At 43.0% G+C, this 10,316-nt stretch overlaps 1 protein-coding gene across 2 annotated transcripts; it reads right to left on the bottom strand.

Moving 5' to 3' along the window:
* Positions 1–3,904: 3,904 nt before the first annotated feature.
* Positions 3,905–10,316, bottom strand: HNRNPAB (heterogeneous nuclear ribonucleoprotein A/B). Of its 2 annotated transcripts, XM_045027555.1 has the most exons (8): positions 10,144–10,316; positions 9,817–10,032; positions 6,719–6,887; positions 6,470–6,628; positions 5,847–5,978; positions 4,867–4,972; positions 4,638–4,772; positions 3,905–4,561 (listed from the first exon to the last, which is right to left on the bottom strand). In XM_045027555.1, the coding sequence occupies exons 2-8, from the start codon at positions 9,996–9,998 to the stop codon at positions 4,491–4,493; spliced, it is 954 nt and encodes a 317-aa protein (XP_044883490.1). In that variant the 5' UTR covers positions 9,999–10,032; positions 10,144–10,316; the 3' UTR covers positions 3,905–4,490. The 2 variants fall into 2 exon arrangements, with proteins under 2 accessions (XP_044883490.1, XP_044883491.1); XM_045027556.1 differs by lacking the exon at positions 4,638–4,772 and having other exon boundaries at positions 10,144–10,312.

Raw genomic sequence — 10,316 nt, 5'->3', positions numbered from 1 at the left:
ATCGTGGAAGCACAAGCTCTTTTCATCCACAAAGTCACCATAGATCTTGTGGAGTGAGCCTTCATGCTATTGAGAACAGAAGCACTGACACCTTGGCAGGTAATAAAGCCTAATCTTCTTGTCAGTTCAGTACACCTGATATAAATCTTTAGTGCTCTTTAACCCTCTGAAGTGTGCTAGTTTTTTCTGTTAGATGCTGTGGCTTTGGACAGAATGAAGGGAGTAGAATTTCCTTGTGAGGCATGGAATGATGATTCTGGGATTCTTAGTAGCATGTTGTCATGTTACAATAGAGTTCTTATATGGTATAAAAGTGCCACTTCAGAAACTCACCTAGCAGACATCATGGTAATTAGAAAACAGTTTTCATGAATAGGCAGAATGGAGATACAGGTCAGTGGCCCAACAGGTTGTGTGGTATGGGCTTTTAATACCATTGGTAGGCTTCCCCAAAGATTGGCTGAACCACTTGGACTGCTCTGAGAAATCTGGATAGCCAAGGGTTCTGTCAAGAAACCAGGGAATCCTGCAAATAGGGTGTTTCTTATAAGCAGACACCTGGCATGTTATGGTGCTGGGCTAAAGTCTCTTATCTACATCTTCCTGAATAATGTCCAGCATGGTTGATAGTAGTTGTACTGTTCTTAGCACCATGAGCTAAACCTAGTCCACATGGAGGAGTAGGCCTTTTAGTATTGAAGCTTACCTAGTAAAGAGGACAACTCCACTCCCAGGGGAGGATAGCTCTAGCACACCTTATACTTCCTATCTCAATAGCCAGGCTAATCAGTTGTAGATGATTTGGGTGTGGATGGAGGAATAGGGCTTGGTAAAGGATGTACTGTCTCACAGGTAGCTGCAACAGTGCCTCCAAGTTCAGTTCTATCAGATTGGAGAACTATGGTCTATTTGGCCAGTGAAGACCTAGCATTATCAGCTTTGCTGCTTGTCTTTGTATCTTTTCTAGAAGTAGAAAGGGCAGAAATGCATATGCAGGCCATGGGGCCATCTGTGCAAAAGGGGATTCTGCTGGTAGATTTAAAATGTTTGTTGTTGTGATTGGTGAATAGGTTGACCACCAGAAAGCTGAACTTGTGCAAAATCAGAATGGACTTCTTGAGTCAGGCACTGTTCTGAGCCAAGTCTGTCTTGGTTCAGCTCTCCTTTTACATGTATTGCTCCTCTAGCAGGGAGAATCCTCTGTGCCTGTTCCTCTCCCTCCCTACTGAAAGTAGTTACTCCACATTCCCCCTAGGTTAATACACACCAGAATGGGAGACTTGTCAAATAGGATCAGAAGCCCTCGATGTAGTTCTGGAATCATAGCACTAGTTTACACATTTGAGCTCCATGGGTTGATGCTGTCCTGTACTTCCTATTCTATTTAGGCACAAGTACCTGAGAGTCTGGAAGACTCTTGTGGAATAATGCATTAGCTGAGTGTTCAACAGATGGTTCAGAACTAGCACCTAATTCTGCTTGCAAATGGGACTATACTTTTATTAGGAAGTAGTGGAGGTAATGTATATGGGACCTTGTCCAGTGGGTAATTTCTGTGCATGAAATCAGGAAAATCAGCAGCTGTGCCTATGGTCTCTTATGCACTTTACCAACATGGATATAAAGTTCTGGATGTTGAGGAATTTGTCTAGGGATAGGTAGACCCCTCTAAATGCCATGACCCTTGTGCACAGTCTCATTGCAGCTAATTAATCTACTACCAAGGCTGCTGGGATGGTCTGTCTTTCATAACTAGGCTACAGTGACTCTTCCAAAGGGCAAGATAGGCTGAGGGTGGCTGAAATCTTGAGTCCTTTTTATCTCTATCAGAGGGATCTTTTATAAGAGACAGTATTGCAGAATCAATCTAGAATAGCATTTTGTTAGGCTCTTACAACTTACATCTACAGCTGTGCCTGCTTATGCTGTGACCCTTATCAAGGAGTAGCCTGTTGGTCTTTGATCACATACTTACATGAGTGCAATAGTACTGTCATCTCAGGCAAAGATTTAGGGAGCAGATCTTTTACCAGCTGAGTTAGCTCCCCTCAGCCCTAGCAAAATTTGTGGTGGTGGAAGAGTCTGGAACTAAGAAGTGGATTGCTGGTTCAAGATAGCTGAGGCTATCCCACTGTGTATTATGCAGAGGAAAGAGGAAGAGTAGCTTTCCCTGCCCACAAAAGAAGAAAATTAAGCTGCTAAAGACCAAGTAGGAGCAAAGTGGTACTTGACTGCTGCTGCAGAAGCAGGCAGTGGTAGAGGGGTGAGGAGGTTGTGTACACATGCACAGACCCTGCTTCATCTTTGAACCGCTTCTGGCAATTGCAAATAGAAGAAGAACTCAGCTCCAGCTGCTGTAGTAAGCTGTTTGGGAAAAATCCAGCTGTAAAGCCAGAAAAAGAGAGGGGAAGCAATTTGAGTAGTTGGAATTATTTTTCATTAGTTTTAAAGGGCATGATGAGCATGACTTAATCTCTAAATACATTCTACCAAAAGAAAAAAAAACAAAACTTAGTTTTCTGTAAGCCCTAATTTGGGTAGTAAATGAGTTCTAGAACTACCTCTGCTGCTAGTCCTGACAATTTAACAAATGCTTCTACAGGAGACAGTAGAGTAATGCTGGTGGGTTTGGTGGAAACTAACACCATTGTCCTTTTTAGGTACACTTACTCTAAAGTGAGTTTAGTTTGTATTCCCTAGTACAGAAGGCAATTCAAGAGTCAGTTGACTGTACAGTCATCGTGTAGTCTTGGTTTTCAGTTGCTCAGGTTAAAAAATCTCTCAGAACTAAACAAAGTTTCATCCATGTTTACATAACTGCTTAAAATGTAGGTCTCTCTGCTGCAGTGAAATATCAAACCTATGCTAGATGTGTGGCAATCACTTTGAAATGGTTCCTCCAGCTTCCATCAAGAAAGTGCAACAGTGGGTGCTATTAAATAGAGTACTCTGACCTGGAGTAGTCAGTAAACCTAGAATAAAGTTATTTAATTATACTGCAGTGAATTGGTACAATGCAGGACAAAAAGTTTGTGAGGAATTGATATTAGTACCCCTGGAGAAACAGTGTAGCCTACAGTTTTGGACTGGCATTTTAAATATGCCAGTTTAATCTTTACAGGTTCTGTTCCCTTTCTGCTATAATATATAAAGCCAGAAAAGTTGTTTGTCTTTATATTAAAAATTCAAATTCTGTCTATCCCACTTTTCCTGGAAGGCTGGAGGGGGAAAAAAAAAAAAAGATTAAGTCACAAGTTCAAGGACATGAGACCTGTACACAAATGAGCAGGAAATTTCTTAGTCACTTTTTAAGACACCATTTAACAATGCATGTTAGAAGCAGGAGAAAAAAAGAGGGATTCTTCCTCAACTTGGTCTCCCCTCCACCCCACAGTTCTCTGATCCTTCAATGAAGCTACTAGCAAAGCTCCATTCTCAGTCTCTGCCTAGATCAGTGGTTCTCAACCTGCAGCCTATGTGACATCCTCAGGGCCATACAGGTAGTATTGGATGCACCCCACATAAAACAGTAAATAGGTTGAGAACCACTGGCCTAGAGTTTGGCGGCTTTCTAGAAACCAGAGGCAAAGTCAAACTGCATACTAGTAGTTAAGCTTAAAGGATCATTACAGTTGTCTGGAAGACAAGATATTCCAAAGCTGCCACCACCACTCCTGGACAGCTCAATTTCAGTGAGGGATTTCTACTGAATTTTCTGTTCTGTAATATCAGAATTGAGTTAGGAGCAGATGCTTATTTTCAAGTGCAAGCACAGCACTGACCAGTCTGGTTTTAAAGTCCAGCCTTTAACTGATGAGATTGCTATCAACTACTAATTTTACTTCAGTTCTGGAAGCAGTACATTAGAGCTGTACTGACACAGCTGAAGAACGGCACAAGACACTAGATTACACCTTTTTTATTTCAAAAGCTAGGATAGCTTCAATATCCATGTCATGGTGAATCAGAACACATGTAAAATACCTTACAATACATTAGATTCCAAAAAGGTACCAAAAAGTACAGTAAAATTAACACTTCCATTACAGGAAATGTATGACACAAAAACAATACAAAATAAAAGGTGGAAAGTGACACTGGTTCCCTAAGATACATCTCATTCTGTACAACTGGAGTAATGCAGAGTCCATAGTAAACTCCAAGAGGCAGTCCCTAGTTGCAGAGCTGCAGCTTTAAGCAGACCCTCAAAAAATCAGTTTCAGTTTAACCTATTAATAAAATCATTAATTAATATCTTCAGCAAGACTGAAGTTTACACACCACACTGTCTAGACAACTAGTTCTGTAAATATTAAACATGTAAGACATTTCCAGGGAGCTCTTAAGATGCACATTTAACAGGCCATAGAAATTTATTGTAAAGTTAAATTTGGTACATAATTGTAATATCCATCTACAGCATTGAGTACAAAACCTATGCAGTCATTTTCTAAAAGAGACCATGCCACTGCATACCTGAATAAATTTGATCAATATGGCTTGTAATTATTCTGATGACCACCACGTCTTGGACTTTTCCCATAATTTGCACTGCCTTGACCTATGAACAAGAGATCAAATGCATTAAACTGCTATTACTTATGGTGCTCATACCCAATACATTTCTCTTTACTTACTGTAATCATAGCCTGGTCCATATTCATAATACCCACATCCTGAATAATCATAGCCTCCATAGCCACCATAACCTTGCTGATAGCCGTATCCTTGATTCCCATAACCCTGGGTCCAGTAATTGCCATAACTTTGAGCTACAGAAGGGAAAACCATCCACAAAATCCCATTTTAGTACAAGCATCTTGGTTCTGAATGCGTCCATACTTAAGTAGTGTGTGCAACACTTACCACCTCTTCCACCTCTGCCTCTTCCTCCATAGCTGCCTCTTCCTCCACCACTACTGAATTGTTGCTGCTGGTATACTTCCTTCGGCTGCGCTACCTTGATCTCACACTGAAAAAAAGCAAGTAGAGCAATGTGCTTAAGTACAACAGTGCCTTTGTAACTGAAAATGTAAAGTAGGTGAGCTGTGACTTTACTGATCTACTATAGTGGCTCTCAAACTTTCCAGACTACTGTATCCCTTTTAGTTTGCTTTGTCTTGCGTACCTCAAGTTTCACCTCACTAAAAACTACTCGCTTACAAAAAAACCCACACACTTACTGAAAAATTGCTTACTTCCTCCTTGAGAGCCACTGGTCAAGAGGATCCAAATAAACAGATACCAGATGTTTAGGTTGGTACGCTTTTGCAGATTTGAGATTTTAAATGAACAGTGCTCGTGGATATTCTGCTCTTGTTTACTGCTGTAAGGTCACCAGAGAGTGCTATTAAAGGGGCACAGTCAAACTGAAGTCAAAATGATCATGTTAGATTTAATAGCTGTTGTAGTGATTTTAAGTTTAAATTTTGTCCTGTTTTGAGTTTTTGCATTTAACAGCACTTCAGCTAATTTGTGTAGGTCTTACAGTAAAGTCACCTGCCCTAAAACATTAAAAAGTTATTTAAAAACCACGTGGGGATTTGCACAAGTGTAGCAGCTGAACTCATTTTTTGAGGTTAAAACTGTCCTTTACCAAACTTGCTGCAGTATCAGCAGAAAAAGTCTATTCTTTGAGAAATCCTAGAAGAGTATGCCAGAGTCCTTCAAGTAGAGTCCAACTTAACTAATGAAATACAAATTGTCCTTTCTGCATCCGTGTACCTGAAGACCAGAAATGAGTCACTACAAACACAATTATTTCAGAAAGCATGAGATTCAGTTTAAACTAGATACCAACCTCTGAAATTGGGGAAATAATTGCTTCAATTTGAATCATTTCCTACCTTGCTTCCGCTAACATTATGGAATTTTTTCTCCAAGATCTTCTTGACTGGATCTTCTTCCTTGAAAGTGATGAACACAAAGCCTCTCCTTTTGTTGGTCTTTGGATCCATTGGAAGTTCAATTGCTTCAATCTGAAAACAATATATTACAACTTCAGGACCATTACTTTTCCCCTGTATTGTTACCATTCTGTATTTCATGCCTGAACATGTTACATAACAATACCATGATTATGTTAACAAAATAGTATAAATGTCCTTTAAGCCAATTCATACAAGCTTAGAGCTCTCGCCCTTCTGAAATAGGATTTAAATATGGTGACAAGTGTTCCTAAATTACAGAACAAGTACTCGATTAGACCACAAAAATGTCAAGTGCACATCTGGCAATTTCTGCCTGGAGCTGTAGTGATGGTCATCTTTTTATGTGCATGACTTTTTGCAAGTCAAACCCTTATTTTTAAGGTACTACTAATAACAAATGCTTAGTGTTTTGAATAGTTCAAGTTTACATAACTTCTGTTCCAAAATGCCTTGAAGATCCAGTCTATGTTCAGTTTACAAAAAAACTATTACAGCATATTCTGCTGTATTTCAGGTGTACCAGGATTAAAGTTACACACCTCTCCAAACTCTCCAAAGTATTCCCGGATTTTCTCTTCTGTGGCTTCAGGGTTAAGTCCACCAACAAAAATTTTCTTCACTGGATCTTTTTTCATTGCCATGGCCTTTTTTGGGTCAATAAGTCGCCCATCTAACCTGTGTTCTTTCTGTTCCAATACCTGCAAATAATTTGGTATGGCAAGATTTAATTCATGTAAAAGGAGCTTTTCACTAGAAAATAGTAAGATCAGAAGTATAATCTTACTCACCTTGTCAACACTTCCAGCTTCTTTGAACAAAATAAATCCAAAACCTCTTGATCTTCCTGTGTTCGGGTCCATCTTTATTGTACAGTCAGCCACTTCACCAAATTTAGTGAAGTAGTCTTTCAAGTCTTTTTTGCTTGTATCCCAGCTGAGGCCACCAACAAACATTTTCCTGAAATTTTATAAGGGTAAAATTATTAAGTTAGGAATTGTTACAGCAGTAGACAGCATGATGTACATTAATATCTATATGCATCCTGTGCACTGTGAGCAGGAAGGCCAAAGGCAAGAAGTGCATTCAATGGCCTGTTAATATATGCCATTTCAAAGGTATTGCTATTAAAGGACTTGGCAATCTTTTGTATTTCATTTTAAAGACCTTTATCCAAGTTAAAAGGATTTATGTAGTGTTTCCTGAGAGTTCTTGGTGCAAGATGAGCAGCACAGAGACATTACTCAGTTACTGTTAGAAACAAAGGTTCATCCTCAATATTCTGTTAACAGCACTTCACTGACTGCCTATAAACTTCCTAGCTTATAAAAAAGTAAGTTTTGAGTACTTAATATTCTCAATTTAGTTTTTGGGATAAAAGTTAACATCCATAAAGCTGAAGCATGTACTTTTATATTCAAGGATTTTGGCCCAGTTCCTCAACATGGTTAAGACATGTATCAGAGGCAGGGAACAACTAATTTTAATTCTATAGACAGAACCGTGAAAGCTCTGTTTAAAAAAAGTTTATGAAAAGGTAGCCATAGAGGGGTTTCCCTACCCTCTCTTGCATAGTAAATTCAAGACTAGCTATATAGTTTAGAAAATTGAGTATTCATGAAATTGACATCAAGGGTAGGATGTGAAAACCGAGCCACCAAAGAGGAAGAGATTTAAATCAAGACATTCAGAACTTAAAGGACATTCAGCTCCCCCAGCTCATCTATTCAGATTAGAGCTCAGAAAACAATCCAAGATCCAACAGGAACTCCAGCAAAACCCAGAAAGATGGCTATACTTAAGATCATGGTATTTCCAAGGTAACATTTATAATTTTAATAACCTTAAAGCTTCTCACATCTCTAGGGCTGATGTCAGAGCCCTGATGCTGTGTAAAGACAGCCAAGCTGGTTAGTTCCACCGTTTAGCTACTTCTAAGTGAACTGAAGTAACTGGAGTTATTTGATGTTACTTTTTGGCTTCCAGTTCAATCTATTTGATAATGCAAGTGTTCCCAGCTGTCTGCAAAAGGAAAAAGCCTTAAAAATGTATGTTACTCCATCTATCTTTTTATATAAAAAGACATGTAATCATCAGGTAAGAGGTCCATTTCCTGATTTTACTTTTTCCTGGTGGAGAGGTTCTAGTTTGCACCTGCTTTAAAGAGTATACATGTCATTAGTCCAACTGGAAAGTCAATGTGTTTTTGAACCCTTCATCCTGACAACCACACCAACCTCACCCTTGCAAAAGGGTTTTGAGAATTACCAAACTAGGCACACACCCATTACCATGAGGTGTGAAGATCATGTAAATCTGATTTTATCCTCACCAAAATGCTCACTCACCCTAAGCAAGCAGAATTTTTGCAAGGCTTCTTTAATCTGCACTGACTGACAATAGGCTTGAGTAATCTACAGTGGCACTTTTGCTTTAATGGCAAGACAATTCTGTAGTTACACTTTAGAGATTGCATTGTATGGTGAATTCTGGCAGTTTAGTATTACAGTATCCTATAATGCTTTCAAATCATGTACAATATAAGAATCTCAGACAGTTTCACCCCTAGATTTTGGGCCAAATTCTGGTCCCTGCATGGAAAAAAATTCCCCACCCCCAAAGAAGCAGGTAAAGTAGCATGATCACATCTCCTACTCTGCTGCAACCAGAGGTGGGCACTGCGCTTCAAAAATTCTGCCCTACACATTGATTTGCACAGTAAATTATCCAGTGGCCTAGCTCCCACACGCCTTAGGCCTGCTGGACAGGCAAACTGTCATAAGGAGCAGAACCATGCCATTGTGAAGCATCCGAACATTGGTGGCTCACGTGAGTGTATTTGGACCTTAATCACAAGGCTTCAAACCAAGAACAGACATTAAACTTGAATGGAAAGGAGTGGCTTAATCCACAACTCTCCAAAATACAGCACATGTGTATTTTTCAAATCAGGCATAAATTGTGCACCAGTAGGCACCAATACAGGGGTGGTAATAGTAGTAAGTCCCAAGAGACAGTTGGATGAGAGCCAGCACTGGAAAAACTACACCCTCTCCCCCAAAGGGACAAGAGATTATGTGCAATAGAAAATTAAGTCAGCTTAACTGCATCACCCAAGGGAGTGAAAAATTCACACCTGAACTACATAGTTAAGCCAACCTAACCCCCAGCATGGACAGTGCCACTATGCCCCTGAAGCGTTTCGAATATAGACAAGCCCACAGTTAGCGGACAATGCACCAAGGACTACGCTGTGGTAAGTCATGTAGGGCACATAGTGTTGTAAGTGTTCCCTTTCCAGCCTCTGATGCCATCTCCCCCCCAGAGACTTTCTTAGACTCCGCCAGCCATTTTCAGGGCCAAGGTATCTTCAGACACGTCACTCAAAGCCGGCCGGTAGTGGGATCGGACTCTCTAGAGAAGGGGGCCCGGCCCCCGTTCCGCAGAGCGGCAGTTCGCCAGCCCGCACAACGGGAAAAGCGAGGCCCCGCGCTGAAAGCCCGGGCGCCGCAGCCAGAGGGAGCGAGGCGAACTCTGCCATTTCAGCGCGCGAGGAACCATCAGGCGAGATGGCCGCCCCTCCCCCAGCCTCCACATGGCGCCAACAAAAGGCAGCCCCGGAACAAAGGAAAGGCCTCTGCGGCTGCGGCGACCGGCCTGCGCGTTGGCCGCCGGGCTGTGCCGAGCCTGCGGCCTTGACCCAAGCGGCCGAGACGGTCTGAGCGGCCGGGCCGCCCACCCTCCACCGCCATTTCCGTTACGGCGAAAGGCAGGGGCGCGCGCGGGGCCTACTGATCCGCGACAGCGCGGCACATGGCGGCGGGGAGCGGGGCCCGCGCCTCCGCCCAGCCACCGCTAGAGGGGCCCGCGGCGAGGGAGCGGCACCTACCCCGCATCCTCCTCGTTCTTGCTGGCGTTGATCTGGTCGCCTTCGGCTCCGTTCTGGCTGGCGGCCACCGGCGCCGCCGCTCCGCCGCTCTCGGCCTGCTGCTCCCCGGCGCCTTCGGCCGCTTCGTGCCCGTTCTGGGTGGCGTCGGCGGGATCCGCCACCTGCTGCTCCACTTCGGACATCCTGCCCGTCTCCCGAGGCTGGAGACAGAACCGCCTGCGACACAAGCGCAGCGCACGGTCAGAAGGGCCGCGGTCCTGCCGCCCGCCCCCCCGGCAGCGCCCCGCGGCTCTGCCCAGGCCCGCCCGCCCGGCCGGCGAGACTCACCTTAAAACCCGCTCTCGGTAAAATCCGGGCCGGCCGGAATCGGATTAAAATCCCCGCGTGAGCTCGAGCTGGGATCCCTTCGCGCGGCGCGCAGCTGCTGCTCCTCGACTGGCCCCGCCGTCACCCCCTCCCCGCGAGAGACACGCACTCTCCAGCCCGCACCGCAGCCTTCC

This window comes from Mauremys mutica, chromosome 8, assembly GCF_020497125.1.
Source record: "Mauremys mutica isolate MM-2020 ecotype Southern chromosome 8, ASM2049712v1, whole genome shotgun sequence".
NCBI lineage: Eukaryota > Metazoa > Chordata > Testudines > Geoemydidae > Mauremys > Mauremys mutica.
This window is presented reverse-complemented; position numbering and strand designations above follow the sequence as displayed.